A 15888-nucleotide genomic window follows, 5' to 3' on the forward strand; every position below is an offset into this window, starting at 1 on the left:
TCAAGTGAAGAAACTAGTTTTTCAGAAAAACCAATTATCTTGGGGGTTGGCAATCAGTTTAACAGATTCAGATTCTTGGGTTGATCCCAAAGGCTAGTGTCTCTTCTGGAGCAGCTGGAATCCGCTTCCTAGGTGAGGCTGGAGCCTCCCTAAGGAGGGAATGTGTAGAGCCCACCCTCCCCTTCCAACAGACTCCGCAAGAGTCTTCTCCATAGCCGAGTTTGCAGGGAAGCTTCAGTCTTGTAGTCGGGGCTGCTGAAGGTGGGAAAGTGGGGCTCCGCTTAGGAGAGCGCTAGATCTCAGGTACCTAAGACTCTCTGCTTGGTGAGGCTAAAGGATGGGGGGAGACAAGGTCCTGTACTTAAGAACTCCCCTCCACTGTAAAACCAAGCACAACCGGGAATGAACAGGAGAGGCAGACTGGGCTAAAGGATGTGTCTGTTTAAGTACAAGGCCTCGCAGGCTCAGTTTAGAAACGTGATAGGCCAAATGCTGCTGTGACACACATAAAGGGTGCTTGAACGTCGCACGGGAAAAGGCTCCGTGAGGAAGGTAAGTGGGAAGAGGTCTCTCCCCCACCAAAACCCAAAAGGGGTTCACTTGTTCTTTCCTGGTTCATAAACCATAATAAAATTGAGGCATGACGTAAAGGATGCTAGAGAAGTGTGTTTTGCTCCCCACTGTCTCCGTTTTAAAACGGAGGCAGAGATAACTGGTAATAAAAAGAACTCCGCGGTGTTCAGCGGAGCACATCCTGGAGCATAGGCCGGACATAAAAGGAGCAGACACCGTGTCCCCCCCACCGAGGTAAGAAGTGAATTTGAGTCCCGCTTTATAGATCGCAAAGGTTATAGTCAGAACTTGAGTTCTTGGGAAGCTGGGGGCTGTATTTAAGTTTGGCTTCCAATTTTCATGTATCAAGACGGAGGGATCCAATAAACCTTGGCAGTTCTGGGGCTACGGGGAGGGAGGAAGAGGAATAGTATAAGGACTCTAACCCTGTATATCCAAGGACCACAAGGGCAGAAACAGAAGAAATAAGAACAAAAACTAGTTGGTGACTTTGGGTTGCCACATCCTATATTCCTTTAAAGCTCAAACCTCCCAGAGTGGGGGGAAAACCTGGGTGAAAAAGCAAGCGTGGCACAAATAGAGTCTTCTTCCCAGACAGCAGCCTGTTCCTGCTGCCTCTTCCGGACGTAGTTAACGCTCCAGATGTGCCTCCCGTGGGCCGGGAGCCCCAGCCTAACGCTGCCCGGCACAGCTAGCGCTGGACTCCTACCGAAGACTCGGGCTCTTTGGGCCACGTCCCCAGCCAATCTAGCTTTTTCTTCAAGGGAAAAGGAAGGAAGGGGGGATAAAAGACAAATAGACAAGTTTAACTCTAGTACCTAAGAACATGTGAAAGAAATAATTCAAGTTACAGACCAGGACTCCCCAGTGTGGGGAACAGGTCAGAGAACACGAAACATGTCAAATATTAACTTATTTACCAAACGGGGGGGCCAGGGAAGGCAGGTTAAATTTTGATAAATCCTGGAGGTTTTCTTCAGAAGCAGAGACCCTTCCATCCACTCCTCTCTAGACCTGACCAGGTGATTCTCCAGCGGACTATGATACACCAAGGTGGGCTGCCGGAGTGGCTGAGGGGGGACTCGAGCTTGTTCCCCACCTGGAGCTCAGGAGAGGAGAACGGGCTTTTCCATGCTGTTCAGATTACTGTGTTCTGGTCCCTACATAAAGATTAGCTGCTTGAATTACCCGGCTTCTCCTGTGAGATCCTCATTCTTCGTTCCAGTGGCCCCGAAAAGCTCAGTATTGGGCACCATGCAGCCTCCTCTGCCCCGAGACTCTCCCCCAGATCAAGCCGGGACCGGTCTCCTTGGTTCTGTTTACCCTTTAAAAAATACTTTTACAAACAATTCTTTCCCACCCAGCCCCCAAAGACCCCAATAAAATAACATGGGAGTAGCAGCTGCTTCTACAGTTTTGTTTTGAAATGGTGTTAGATAAAATAAGGGAATAAATAGAGAATGGGTACGAGGCAGGCCCGCCATCCCTGGGTCACACTGCCAGAGGGAGTTCTAGGGAAGACTCTTCGGGGGGCCTGTCCTCGCTCTGCTGTGAGGTCTTCTCCGCCACACAGCCCTCTTCATGGTCCGTGCGGAAGGGGAGGCCCGAGGGGGGCCAGGAGGGGCGGAGGTCTTCACTCTCAGGCTCCTCGGGGTCACAATCTTCGGGCACTAGCGCCTCTAGGGCGGACGCGTTCCCCACTTCTGATTTACACAGGGCAGCGGGGTCTGTGGGGCCGCAAGCCACCAGTGAGGTAACCGGGAGAGAGAAGACACTCAGATCCTTCTCCTTGGGGAAGGAGGCCGGGACTTCTTCCGGGCCGGGCTCTCCCTTCAGCCCCAGGACCGGCCTCTGCTCCACCTGGTAGTAGACCAGGGGCCCACTGTTCAAGTAGGAGGGGCTGTTCACCGCCGAGGCAGCCGCGGGGTCGGAGTTCTCGGCAAAGCACAGGACGGAGGAGCCCGGGGGCAGCTGGGCCTGGATGAGGATGGGGGCTGCGAGGCCCGGGCACAGCTCTTCGGGCACAGCCAGGGGCTCCTCCAGGATGCACACGCCCAGGCTCTCGATGCTGGAGTCCAGGCTGGCGCTGGAGCCGCTGGAATCCTCCTCCGCCTTGAGCCGCTCCAGCTCCTCCGCGCTCTGCAGGTGCATCACCGCGGTCTCGTTCTCGGCAATGAACTCCTGGAAGTCCTGCGTCTCGGAGCCCTGCGCCCCGGGCAGGCTGCAGCCGGCGGCGGGCGACGGCTCCTCGTCTGGGGCTGGCGGGCGGCTCACCTGCCGCTTGCTCTCCAGCTCCAGCTTCATGATGGTGTGGAGGTAATGAGTCCGGACCCGGATTGGATTGAATTCAATGCGCCCAGCCATGTTCCCACAGCCATCCCGGGAACAGCCACATGGGAAGGACATGCGATCCACCTGAGGAGAGGACAAGAAGGTTGAGGGAGGAGGAGGAGGAGACCCACAGAAGACCCACAGATTTAATGACGGGGACGGGAGGCAGTGGCTGGGGATTCGAGGTCTTACAACAGGAACAGCCAGGACAAACGTAACCTGCAGACCAGCTGCGTTTCAGTTCCAACACAGCCGCTAATGAGCGGTGTGCCCTCTAGAAGGGCCCTTACCTCCCGGGCAACCTGGGGGGCCCAGTCAGTTAAGCATCCAACTCGCTTTAGGCTCGGGCCATGATCTCAGGGTCGTGGAATCGAGCCCTGCATCGGGCTCTGCGCCCCGCACGGTCTTCTTGTCCCGCTCCCTCCCCCTCTGCCTCTCCCCCTGCCTGTGCTCGCTCTCTAATAAAGACAATCTTTAAAAGAAGAGAAAAGAAGAAGGTCCTTTATCTCTCCAGGGCTTTGTTTCCTCTTCCAGACAAAATGTAGCTAAAAATCACATCAAAGGGCCTTTCCAGTTAGAAAGTCCAGAGACGCTGCTCTGAAAGCTGACGGTTCTCAGAGAAGACATTTTTTTAAATATTTTATTTATTTATTTATTCATGAGAGAGAGAGAGAGAGAGAGAGGCAGAGACACAGGCAGAGGAGGAAGCGGGCTCCATGCAGGGAGCCCGACGTGGGACTCGATCCCAGGTCTCCAGGATCACGCCCTGGGCCAAAGGCAGGCAAACCGCTGAGCCACCCAGGGATCCCTTGAAGACATTTTTGCGCCTCAGAGACCTTCCCAGAATTTACCTAGTTTACTGAGAAAACAGGCTGGGGCCTAAGTCTACGGACTGCCTTCTGCGATGACAGGGAAAGGAAGCAGAAGATCTAGCTGGTCTAAAGGAGCACATTCTAGGGAAACTAAGGCAAAGTGCCTCAGTTGTGCCGGGGTGCTCTACTGATGGTTCAAACATGGTAACGGCCAGCTTTTCACAACCTGCTTCATTTTCCCCTGATGGTTTAGGTCTGGGGCAAGTACTGCAATAATTAACCTACAGACCAGGAACACCTGGAAAGGAGCTCCTCTACCTCCTTATCTCCCTTTTGGACCCCCAAAAGGAACCAAAAATAAAGCGTAAGCAAATATGTGTATATATATATATATATATATATATATATATATATATATATATGTATATATATAAGTCACAATGTCTTCCTATGATATCAACTTCTAGAACTCTCCATTCCAGTCCTTAGGAACAGTCCAATTCTTAGGACTACTCTCAGGACAGTATAACTGATTCATTATGGGACTTTGGTCTGAAAAGCAGTACTTGGCCAGATACGCTACAGCTATTACCGACCTAAAAATAGGAAAGAAGAGGGTCATTAGGGAACCTTCAACCACAAGGACTCAGCACCCACATCCTCAGTATACAAGTTCCAAATAAATTTCATCTTTTGGGATGGTACTGCTGCTTTCAACGGAGATGAGCCTTCTAAGCGGTCCCTTGTCAAACCAGCGAGCGGATGACGGCTTCTGTCTTTTAAGACCCTGGACTCCAGCTCTGCCAAGCCGCGTCCGATCCTGAACTACAGGAACCTGACAATTATTTTGGGTTTTACAGAACTGGAGCAGAGGTCCTGTGAGTGTTTGCAAGACAAAATCCGGAGGCCTACCTCATCTCTCTGCTTCCTTTCATCTCATGACATCAGTCCATGTTTAAGGAACAGCTACTAATGTTAAACTCACCAACCCGTCTTCCCCCATCTGCTGACAGCTGCTGCTTACCACTTCCAGGATGAGACACAGCAAAAGCTAATGGCTCTCTCCATGGCCTAGGAATCCTGCCATGCTTGGCTTTCTCCTTGGTGGGGGAGGGTCGTGGAACTAGGCAGTGCTGCCCGTCATGGGAGTCCACCCGTGGATGACAGGCAGCCTCCCACGTTCACCAGGACCCACATCATGCCCCCTGACTCCTCTAGTGTGGATATCACCTCCCAGGCCAACCTGGACTGACCTGGCATTTAATCCCAGCCTGACTACAGGCACAGGCTTCTGGGTCACAATAGAGGCGACAGTCACAACCACACTCTTCCCGAGACAGGCGGATGGCTCTAAGCTCTTGCTTCTCTTCGGCGTCAATGCGGTGGACCCCTGAAGCCCTCAGCAAAGCTCGTCGCCGCTTGGTAGGCAGGGGCTGCAGGAAGAAGTAGTCATCCACCTCCACATTTTCCACATCAATGTCTTCGTCTGAGACGTCATCCAGGGTCAGGCCATCGGCCTCCACCGACTCCACTGTCCCATTCTTGGTCAGCTGCCGGGAGACGGGAAGGAAAGGTTAGCCTCGAGTATTATGGGCAGGCACCTTTTTTTTTTTTTCTAAAGATTTATTTATTTATTTATGATAGACATAGAGAGAGAGAGGCAGAGACACAGGAGGAGGGAGAAGCAGGCTCCATGCCAGGAGCCCGACGCGGGACTTGATCCCGGGACTCCAGGATCGCACCCGGGGCCGAAGGCAGGCGCTAAAGCCACCCAGGGATCCCCGGGCAGGCACCTTCTCACAGAGCAGCAGGGTCCAACTGAACTTCCTGCACTGATGGAAATATCCGTGCTGCGAGCAGCACACGTGCCTACTGAGCACTGTGAATGTGGCTGGTGCGAAGGAGAACTTAATTTTAGTTCATTTTAACTAAGTCTAAGAAGCCGCACGTGTGGCTAGTTGCCACCATACTGGAGAGTTGAAGAGCATAAATCTAGAGCAGGAAGGCAGGAAGCCCAACGTAGCTCTAACACCTGTCAACACAGGAGGGATCACCTTTCTAGACCAAAGTTTCTCAAAGCCTGTGTCTCCTCTTCCCTCATTTTCCCACAAATACACCCTCCATCCTCAAACTTGTGTCCTGTAACGTCAGCTAAGTTGCCTTCTGACACAGGGAGGTCTGTCAGCGGCTGGATGCTCCTTGTATGTATAGATAACCTTGCAAAACACCCTTCAATCTGCACCCCGAAGGACCCAAAACCACATTCGGGGAACGGTAGTACAGGCTACCAGGTCTTTGTCAAGGACCCTGAGTCCCCACAGAGTGAAGACTTCTCTGCACACACAGAAGGGCTTCACTTCGCTGGGAGGAGAAAAAAATGAGCAAATTATTAACAGCTATCCAAGAAAGCCCTCACTGCCAACCCACAGCCTAGAATACACTTTCTCCTTTCTAATCTTTTTTGATTTCAAAGAAGAATGCCGTATGGGGAGTAGGGTGGCATGCGAAATACTGAGGTACTATCCACGGGCAGAAGTCTGGGTTCTCTGGGCCAAGACAGAGAGCCAGGCAAGGAGTCTTCGTGGAAGGGCAGGTTGAAGACAATCTGGCTGAATGAGTTCTGAAAACTCACTAGAGAATTCAAGGAAAGAAAATGAGACTTTGTAATTCCCAGAGGTCTGGAAGCTACCAGCAGGATGAGAGCCAAGCTCCTGGAGGGGTTGGCTTATTTCATCAGACCCAGCCACAGGTTAGTGCTAGTAAAGGGACAGCTCCTGGGAGCGAGATGATGCAACGGCGGGGCTCATCAGCTCCACACCTGTTTGTTTGTGGGAAGGTGGGAGAGAGAGGGGACAAATACAGAGGTGCTTCTGGGGGTTTCCTGGCCTGTTAGTTCGGTACCAGGCAGACCCGCGATGAGGGGCCCTTCTGCAGACCTTGGGGCCCCTCCTCCTTCCTATTTTGCCAGCAATGGCTTCTTCCTTAGCACGCTCCCTCCTGCTGTCCTCTCAAGGGAAAGAGGTTAGAGATGCAATAGGAAGAAACCCACGTAGATATAAGAATTTGATGTAACACAGTAGAGGTGGCATTTGAAACCAAGAAAGAGAGTCCTCTGGTCATTAGATGATATTGGGATAACTGGATGGGCTTTTTGAAAAATAAATAAATAAAGCTGTACTAGTAAAGCATACTACCCATAATAATGAATTCCATATGAATAAAAGGCCCAAATTAGAAAAAAGTAATAATGAGGGGCGCCTGGGTGGCTCAGTGGTTGAGTCGCCTTCGGCTCAGGGTGTGATCCTGGGTCCTGGGATCGAGTCCCACATCGGGCTCCCCCCAGGGAGCCTGCTTCTCCCTCTGCCTGTGTCTCTGCCTCTCTCTGTGCCTCTCACGAATAAATAATATCTTAAAAAAAAAAGTATTAGAAAAATGATAGGTAATTGAAGCTCAGAGCATCAGGAGGTTTTTTTTTTTCCTTTTGTGACAGCCTGAAAAGGAAAATAAATATTAGATGGTACATCAGAGATGCGAAAGATGTATTTTTTAAGTCTCCCCTGCAGTGTACTGCAGTCAGGAAAAATTTCTAAGAAAAGCAAGCGCATTGGCCCTGGGAGAGGGCAAAGGAAGCGTCGTCTCTCGACACGGAAGGATCTATTAGTTGCCACCAGGGCTGCCGTTCGCTAAATCAGCTACTAGGTAGGAATCCTAGGTAGGGATCCTGTGTCGGCCTTGGGTTTGCTTAGCTTTGTCCCTAGACCTGCTCCCGGTGGGGGGGCACAGAACAGGAGGGAGTCGTGCTGTGACAGGCTATCCCTCTATCAGATCTAGGAGAGAGGTTTCTTTAGGGGAAGGGAAGAAAGCCTTCACTGCAAATGATGAGAACAGTGTTTATTTCCCGGGCCGTTGCTATAGCAGCAGGAAGGTGACAGGGTCAGTGATGGAATTCCTCAGACACAAGAAACGGGACGCCTCGGTGTCATTCCAGTTAGAAAAACAGGTGTGAGGCTCCGGGAGTAGGCTGCGGGAAGGGGAGCGCGCTGTCAAAAGGAGAAAGGAATGAGATGTCGTTAGCTCACGTCCTCTGCTGTGGGTTCTCCAACCACACCATGTTTTGGGGTGGCTCGTTCGGGTCTCATCTGCCACCCTGCAAATAATGCAGCCACCTGTTTTAATATGGGTCACATGTTTGGGGCCCACAAGAAACTTGGCTAGACCTACAGCAGTGTCTCCAGACCTGGAGCCGGGAACTCGTGGGGGGGCGGGGGGGATTTTGTGGCCTGATGCGAAGTATGGCTGTGGAGTGCTGCGTGGTGCCGAGAGCAAGCGGGTAGCTGTAAAGAGCCATCCTGTAAGGCAGGGGTCATCCTCCAGCCTCACTGTCGCCTCCTAAACTTGAGGAGCTGGGGTGGCATCAGATGGCAGGCCTAGAACCAGACAAACTGAAACAGCTATTTGGCGATGCTGTGGTTTACACCTCAAAGACCATCACCTAGAGGTGACGGGGGTTACAGACAGGGGGGCTACATGTGCAGGGTCTAGCAGAGAGAACCTGTTGGTTTGTTTTAAAGATTTTATTCATTTAGAGAGACTGAGCGAGCGAGCTAGTGAGAGAGAACGAGCAGAGGAAGAGGGAGAGCAGGCTCCCCACTAAGCAGGGGGCTCAACACGGGGCATGCTCCCGACCTGAGCCACAGGCAGATGCTTCACCCCCTAAGCACCCCCCAGGCGCCTGAGAAAACCTGTTCTGTGCATTGGGACAATAGACAGTCATTTAACAAGAAACTGAAACCTCATGCTTCCTCAGGTTCCAAGGGTGACAGACTTGAATGTTTTCAGGTATTCGCATCTTAAACTTTAAAAAAATTTGCTGAAGGGGTGAGGTTAGGGAATTCTAGGGAAGCCACTTTGCTCTCCTGCGTAGACTCCCCACCAGAGACAAAAAAGAATGGGGTTTCAGACTGAGCTTTGATTCCAGACCTGAGACTTCTCACTAGAAAGATCGGGAATCTCAACATGCCAAGGGCAATAATCAAATTACAAGGAAGAAATAAATAATCCAGAAGAAATATAAATAATCTAGATGGTTCCCCACTTTATCTTGGCGCATGGGTGTACCCAGACCCCAGACCCCTTAGGCACCTTCATCTTCTTGGCGTGGAGTTTCTCTTCCTTCAGGTGTTCACGGAGAATCTCCCGATGGTTCACCTCCTGCTCCTGAGCAAACTCACAGAGTGTGTAGCTGCGTACGGAGTTGTGACGCTGGGCCATGCCCAGCGAGCTCCCACCCTGGCTGGGCACGCTGGTGAAGCCCTGGCGCCGGGCGAAGTAGTACACGGTCACCTGGTCAAAGCGGACATTCTTCCTCCGCAGCTGCTTCTGCCGCTTGAGGATGGATGTGGCTGAGAAGGGAGCACAGAGCGGTTTTACCAACCCTGAAACGGCCTCCCTGGGGCCCACGTTCTTTCTCACCCATCTAGGCTCAACCGTTGTCCAAAGCGCTCTCTGTACCTTGAGACATGTCCAGTCTTCACATCATAAGCGCACAGTTGGGAGGGGCCCTGAACATCAGCTGGCTCATACCACTCCCGCCACACTGACTTCACCCAAACAGATGACCACAAAATCTAATTTTGGACATCAGCTGGGAAGCGGATCTCTAGGTAATCTTTTCAGGATGTAACCATCTCTATAGCTTCTCTGTCCGATTCAACCACTATTAGCCACGTGTGGCACTTTACGTTACTCAAAATAAAATTTCAAATTCAGCTCCTTGGTTCTACTAGTCACGTTTCCAGTCTCCTGGCTACATATGGCTCCCATACTGGACAGTGCAGGTGTAGAAGAACTCCGCTATCATAACGGGGACCTCTGTGGGACGGCTGGGGTTGGTGTATAGCTGGGGTTGGTGTATCTCTTCTTTAAACAGCCTGACGGTGAATACTTCAGTCTCTGCAGGCCATCAGGTCTCTGCCACAACCACTCAACCCTGCCATTGTAGCATGAGAGCAATTCCAATGTATGTGGCTGTGTGCCAATAAAACTTTATTTACAAAAACGGGCAGTGGGCCAGATTTGGTCCGTAGGCAACCTCTGTTCTATAGAATCAGAAGTTCTTTCCAAGAAATTAACTGAGCCATTAGAATTAAGAAATCTGGAGTTGCCCCAGTTGACCAGGCAGTAATCACTTATGTCCTTCTAGATCTACAATTGTGTGGGACTCTGGTGGGTCAGGGTAAAATCCTGGACCTCTCCTCCCTCAATTTAATTAAGCCCTTCCTGGGGAGCCATAAACCATGGCATAAAAAAAGGAAAAAAATCAGCTAGAGTAGGTCAGGCCTAAGTCTATGATACGAGAGCAATAAAGTCCTCCAAAGAGCAAAGTTGGGCTAAGAGTGGAAAAGATCATGGTTAGCGGAAAATCCCCCAGCTGGAGACAAGGAGCGGTCTCTTTCTCAAGGACTGCAATGGGCTCTGATGCCTGGAGGATGTGGGTGTAAACGGGGTGGTGGGGCTCACTCACGTGTGAAGCTGGCGGTTGTAGGAGGATTGAGGCTGTCACAGCTGTCAGCACTGTCACTGCTGGAGATCTCATCGTCTGAGTTGGAAACTGATGAGCCCACATCCACATCATCAAACTTCCTCTTGAGACTCGAACCCGTGAATGCATCCATTGGTTTCAAAGGGGCTTCCTTGGGGAGCCCACCACGTTGGCCCCAAAGCCCCTGCTCACCACCAGTTAGCCAGGTGCATTAGGATTCTGCCCAGGGGAAAAGAGGAATCAGCATTCCCGTCCTGAGCCAGACCCCTCCCAAGTCTATACACGCAGCTCTCCAAGTGAAGAAAGTCCCTGAGCTAGCACTGAGGTCTGGTCTCTCGAGACTAGGTCATTTCTTTACTTATCCTGGCCAATATTCTCCTACTTTTGTTTCCCTTCAGCCCCTGCGGTCTCAGTCATTCGTAGAATAATGAGATGAGTAACAGCAGCACCTTTCCGAATAGAGTGGAGGCCTCTGGTTCCAAGCCAGCTGGGCTCTGGGTTTCATTAGCCCGGGGAATAACGGGAATAACGGTAGCTGCTACGGTGCGCACACAGGAGCGCTCTCCAAGGGGCCAGTGGGAGGGACTAGGGATCAAAGGCAGAATTAGGCTGTGCCTAAACCTAGACTAGATCCAATTATTTTTCCTTTTTTTTTTTTAAATTTATTTACGATAGTCACGGGGGGCGGGGGCAGAGACTAGGCAGAGGGAGAAGCAGGCTCCATGCACCTGGAGCCCGACGTGGGATTTGATCCCGGGTCTCCAGGATCGCGCCCTGAGCCAAAGGCAGGCGCTAAACCGCTGCGCCACCCAGGGATCCCCCAATTATTTTTCCTAGTGAAAATTTAGCCTGGCTTTTCCCAAAGTATATATATTAAATAAACTAGTTCCATGGATATTAATAGCTTTACATGGCAATAGGACTGGTGTGTCCAAATAGTTTAGACAGATGCTTAGGAGAGGACTGCATGGAGGCTTTTAATATACTAATGAGCATGGTGAAGGGTGAGAGCAAACATAGTGCACACAGGGGTCCCCACATCTCCTTATGGAACCCTGTGTTTCCAGAGTATCTTGGGGGCAAGTGATTCTTGGAATGCACTTTGGGAATTAATACGCTCTAGGCCCTAAGTTTCAGAGTATATCAGAAGCCAGGGAGACACTTTACCCAGATCTTCACAAGGGTGAAGTTTCTCACCAGGCTCCCAGAAAGGTCAAATTTGGTTCTAAAGAATGGACTGAAGATTAGAATCTGCACTGCCTTCAGAGCCCAGAATCTTCTCCAATCTCATTCAGCTCCATAAAATAGGGCTCAGCTGGTCTATCCTCATCCCCTGTGCCAGAACAACTTAGCTTTACAATCTTAGCCCTCTGTAAAGAACCCGGCAAGGGGAAATCAAATGGCAAAAGAAGGGACAATTGACTATGGTTACGTCAATATGGCAGGCAGCATTTGCAACATGTCACACACACAGAGTCTGGGATAGTCCATTTCCCAGGTACACATCTTTCTCCTTCTCCATCTTTGGACTTAAGTTCCTAAGAATATGAATCTGCTGGACAGAAATGCTGTTAGAGCTGGAGCCACATGTGATGATACGAAGCCTCCCTGCTTTGCCTCAGTAACGCCAGAAATCTCCCCAGACTATGATCTCACTAGTTGCTAATTATGCAGCAGGAATAACAACACTGCCCAGAAAGACAGGGCTGCATTACTGCGGAGCAGCTACCCAGAATATACTGTGGTGTCAAGAGATGCCTGCTACAGAGCTGTTTTTCTGGACTGTGTCTCTCGGAAGCAATTTGCCTGCTCTTGGATCAGCTCTACATAGTCAACCAGACCTAATAAGTACTTTAGCGAAGATATTTCCTGATCTGTCTAGATCTCATCAAAATTCTGCATTTGAGTAACAAGATATACCTAAGAAACCTCAGCCATCACAGGTCTCAGACAAGCACGTTCCTGAAATAAATTTGGCCAGGGACGGGGGGAAAAGAAAATCAAGTACTTGTTAAGAATTGTAATGAAATTTAAAAACAAACCTAAGGTGTCAATTCTGTTCTTCAGGTTACTGATCTTACCATTAGAGATCACATTCCTAGGATATATTAAGAACGGAGAGAGCCAGGGACCTTTTAATGGGTTAAGATTTGAGCTGGGTTTAAAGATACCTATTAACTAACAAATTTTGCATTCCATCCTGTGGGGGTGGGGGTGGGGGTGGGGGTGGAGGTAATCTTTACAATGGAGAGCTTATGTGAGTGGGATAAAAAAAAAATAAAAGAGAATAATGTTGACCACTGAATTGAATTTTTCCTCCCCACTTAAAAGCTTTATCAACCACATGAAAACTCAGACTGAGCTGAAAAATCTGCTTTCTCAGAAAGGGCTTAAGTCCAGCTTCAGCTTTAACTGAGATCTCTAGTGTTGCTACTGGGAAAGTAGCTTCTTCCTCAGTCTGGAAGCATGCAGGGTGTCATGACTGGAAGCAAATGTGCAGTCCTGTTCTTTCCTCCAACGTCCCTTTGCTTCCAGTAGGGTGGCTTCCCTCTAAGTATTTCTCTGTAAGCCCTGCATGAGGCTGGGTTTGGTCCAAAACCATCTTTATTATTAAAATTCTCACTGTCTTAACCCAGTTGCCCTCAGGGGTATCACTTCCTCTGGTGCGGCAAGGGTTGCTGGCTGCTTGTTCCATTCTCCTTTGCCCTTTTTTCTATGTCTTCCCCACTTCCAATCCTGGAATAGTGGCTTCTGGGCAATGATAAGAGGTAGGTAAGAAAGAGGAAGAAAAAAAAAAAGAGAGAGAGACAGAAAGAAATAAAAGATGTGAAACCTAGGAGAAAGATATTTTCCTTAAAATGCCGGAGAATAATCTGAACCCATGGCTACATATGTAAATGATGTGTGTACTGACTTGGCTCTCCTCACCCTGGCCAGGATCCATCTGATTCGCTTTCTGACATGCACCCCATTATATATAATCCATCAATGCTGTCCTGACCACAGTATAAGTTTCAATTTCAACCCAGCCTTCCTTGTCCAACTCTGGTGTGAACCTGACTCGTCAGGAAGAGATGCTCATTGGGCACCAAAAACAAACCTCCCATCCACTTCCACAGTGGCCTGAAGAGATCTTTCTTTGCAACCGAAACAACTAGAATAGGTCCCACAATTTCCAGCTCATCCAATCAACCTTTCTAACTGATTAGAAATCAGTCATTCCCACCTCTCTCAACCATTCACTGGTAGAGAATCAATGCCTGTGTTCAAGAGAAACAGTTGTGAGTTATACCCTTAAACCGAACAGAACCCTTAAACCCATACAGAAATCATGAAGGTGAGACTGGAAATGCAGGTCCTAAGTGACAGTTAACTGCCAAAATGACCAACTCAAACAACAAATGCTTTTGGAGAAAAGAATGCGAGCCCCTATAAAAGCTTTTTAATGCCAGTTAAATGAAAGGGCAGCTGACACTTTCTGGCTCCCTGCCTTATGGCCTTTTCTCAACTGTTTCTAGCTGAGTATTTCCCAAAGGTATAAGAAATACAGCATATCCACGGTAAACAAGAGATACGCGGCTAGCGCCAAATAAAGATCTATAGTATATGTGCACTTTAGTACTGGATCTAAGCCTTTTCAGTCCTGTAGGATTCCTTTAACAATCTGTCCAAAAAAAAAACAACAACCAAAACCCCCCCAGCTTTTGTGAGGCTAGCAAAAGAGGGATCACCCAGAAAAATTTCTGTGGATTCAAAATATATTTCCAAAGTTTAGTAACGAAGGCCTCTCTCTTAAAGGAGTATAAAATACTAATTAAGACAAGGTATATCTCACAGGAGAAAGCCTCTCCAGGCCACTGGAATCCAACCTTCTTGGAAAGGTCAAGGGACCAAAATCTCCGGTAAGATTGTCAGGGTTATCTTCGGTAGCTGGGTTAGAGGAAGGAAGGCTTGTTGCTAAGTGTTAGGATAAACCTGAGTAAGATGACCTGACCTGTTTCTCCTTTTACAAGATATTGCAGTTGATTCTCATATACCATGAATTTCATGGATCCATGTGTCCTTGGGATTACCAGGATCATGAACTCATAAAGTGCTTGAGTGTAAACATACTGTTTGGGTATTTTAAGGAAGCCCTCCCTTCTAACCCTCACTGTTTTGTTTGTTTGTTTGTTTGTTTGTTTGGCCCATTCACTGACACAAGGTTAAAACTTGGCTTTCCACGTCTAAACTACCATGGTATGGAGGACACAAGATCTTGGTGGGAGACCAGGAACATGATGCTGCAGGAACCATTAATTCTCAAGGATATCCAGTCACTTCTAACTCTGGCGCACACCAACCTCCTCCTGGCTTTGGAGATTAGCAAGATGTGAAGTCCGTAAAGAAAATGAAAATATGAACCAACCACGGGTTTACCTGAAACTGAAAACGGCAGGACAAGAGGACACACTGTGTCTCTCGGGGATAACTCCTAAACATTTCGCACTGGAGGGCGGTCTGTGTGTGTCACACTGCCACTCTAACCCCTTTAGAAGGATAAATCAAGACCATGGCACTCAAAGGGATGGATGGCAGTCGGCTGCGTGTTTGGGCCTATGAAAAATGATCGAGCTGGGAGCCAGGGCAAGGGATGCTTTCGTCCCCCCCCCCACACACACACACACACAACGCCAAAAAAAAGAAAAGAAAAAATGGGAGAGACGTGAGGAACCTGAGCCGAAAGGACAGGTCAAGGCATCGGTTCCCTTTAATGGGCACCCCTGCTGAGCCCTTGGGCTCCCGGCCCATTTCTCCGATGCCCGCTAACCTTCCCGCTCATTCCCAGCGTCTGCGGCCCCTGCCCAGCCTTCCCCATCCCTTCCTGCCTGCTACTCACAAATTCCCCACCACTCCTCCCACATTTTCCCCTCCTCGCCCTCCCCTTCCTTCACTTCCCTCCATCCTGCATCACCTCCACTCCGCTCCGCGCTCAACCCTCACCCGCAACCCCGCCGGCTCCCGAGCCGCCCCCGGGTCGTGCCCCGAGCTGCCCCCGCAGCCGGGGCCCGCGTCCTCCGCGCCCCGGGCTCCCACGCCTCTCCCGACTGCTTCCTTCCCCGCGGCGACCCGGCTCCCCGCCCCCCGGCCGCTCCCGAGCGAGCCTCCCCCGTTTCTGACCCCTCCAACCGCGCGGCCCTGGGGGGGCGGGGGGAACCTCTCCACAGCCGCCCGCGGGCCGATCCCGAGAAAGGACGAGGCGGCACCCTCCGCCCCGCACCCCCAGGCCCATTACCGGCCCCGCCGCGGCTGCCTCCTCCCGAGATGGTCTCTGCCGCCCCCGCGGCCGCCGCCGCCGCCGCCGCCGCCCCAGCCCGGGTGGGAAGCAGAGAGGACAGAGCGAGTCCCGGGCCCGCGGCGACGGTCGGGGAGTTCCCAGGGCGGCAGGGCTGGGAGGGAGGGCGGGTGGGCAGGTCGGCCGGCAGGCGGCGGAGGGCGGGCGGCTCCAGCGACTCGGGCGCCCCCGGTAGCAGACGCCCAGAACCGCCCCGGCTCCGGCTAACAATAGGCTCCGGCCGCAGCGCTCCGGCTCTTATAGGCGCCGGCACGTCCTGCCCGAGCCCCGGGGCAGGCTGGGAAATGGAGTCTGCG

At 50.8% G+C, this 15888-nt stretch overlaps 1 protein-coding gene across 1 annotated transcript; it reads right to left on the reverse strand.

Annotated features, from left to right (window-relative positions):
- Positions 1 to 1978: 1978 nt before the first annotated feature.
- Positions 1979 to 15669, reverse strand: CSRNP2 (cysteine and serine rich nuclear protein 2). Its single transcript, XM_055337041.1, has 5 exons — positions 15533 to 15669; positions 10240 to 10476; positions 8859 to 9118; positions 4970 to 5266; positions 1979 to 2988 (listed from the first exon to the last, which is right to left on the reverse strand). Exons 2-5 carry the CDS (start codon positions 10388 to 10390, stop codon positions 2065 to 2067), a joined length of 1632 nt encoding a protein of 543 aa, XP_055193016.1. The 5' UTR covers positions 10391 to 10476; positions 15533 to 15669; the 3' UTR covers positions 1979 to 2064.
- Between the last annotated feature and the right edge of the window lie 219 nt (positions 15670 to 15888).

The sequence above is a fragment of the Nyctereutes procyonoides genome, unplaced genomic scaffold (assembly GCF_905146905.1).
Source record: "Nyctereutes procyonoides isolate TBG_1078 unplaced genomic scaffold, NYPRO_anot_genome, whole genome shotgun sequence".
NCBI classification, from domain to species: Eukaryota; Metazoa; Chordata; class Mammalia; order Carnivora; family Canidae; genus Nyctereutes; species Nyctereutes procyonoides.

Excerpts from the sequence above, each read along its gene's own strand:
- CSRNP2 (XM_055337041.1), bottom strand. The coding sequence starts at position 10,390 with ATGGATGCATTCACGGGTTCGAGTCTCAAGAGGAAGTTTGATGATGTG. Across the intron at positions 9,119-10,239 it reads TACAACCGCCAGCTTCACAC|CCACATCCATCCTCAAGCGG; the intron begins GTGAGTGAGCCC and ends CTCCCTTCTCAG. Across the intron at positions 5,267-8,858 it reads TCCACGCCAAGAAGATGAAG|CTGACCAAGAATGGGACAGT; the intron begins GTGCCTAAGGGG and ends GTCTCCCGGCAG.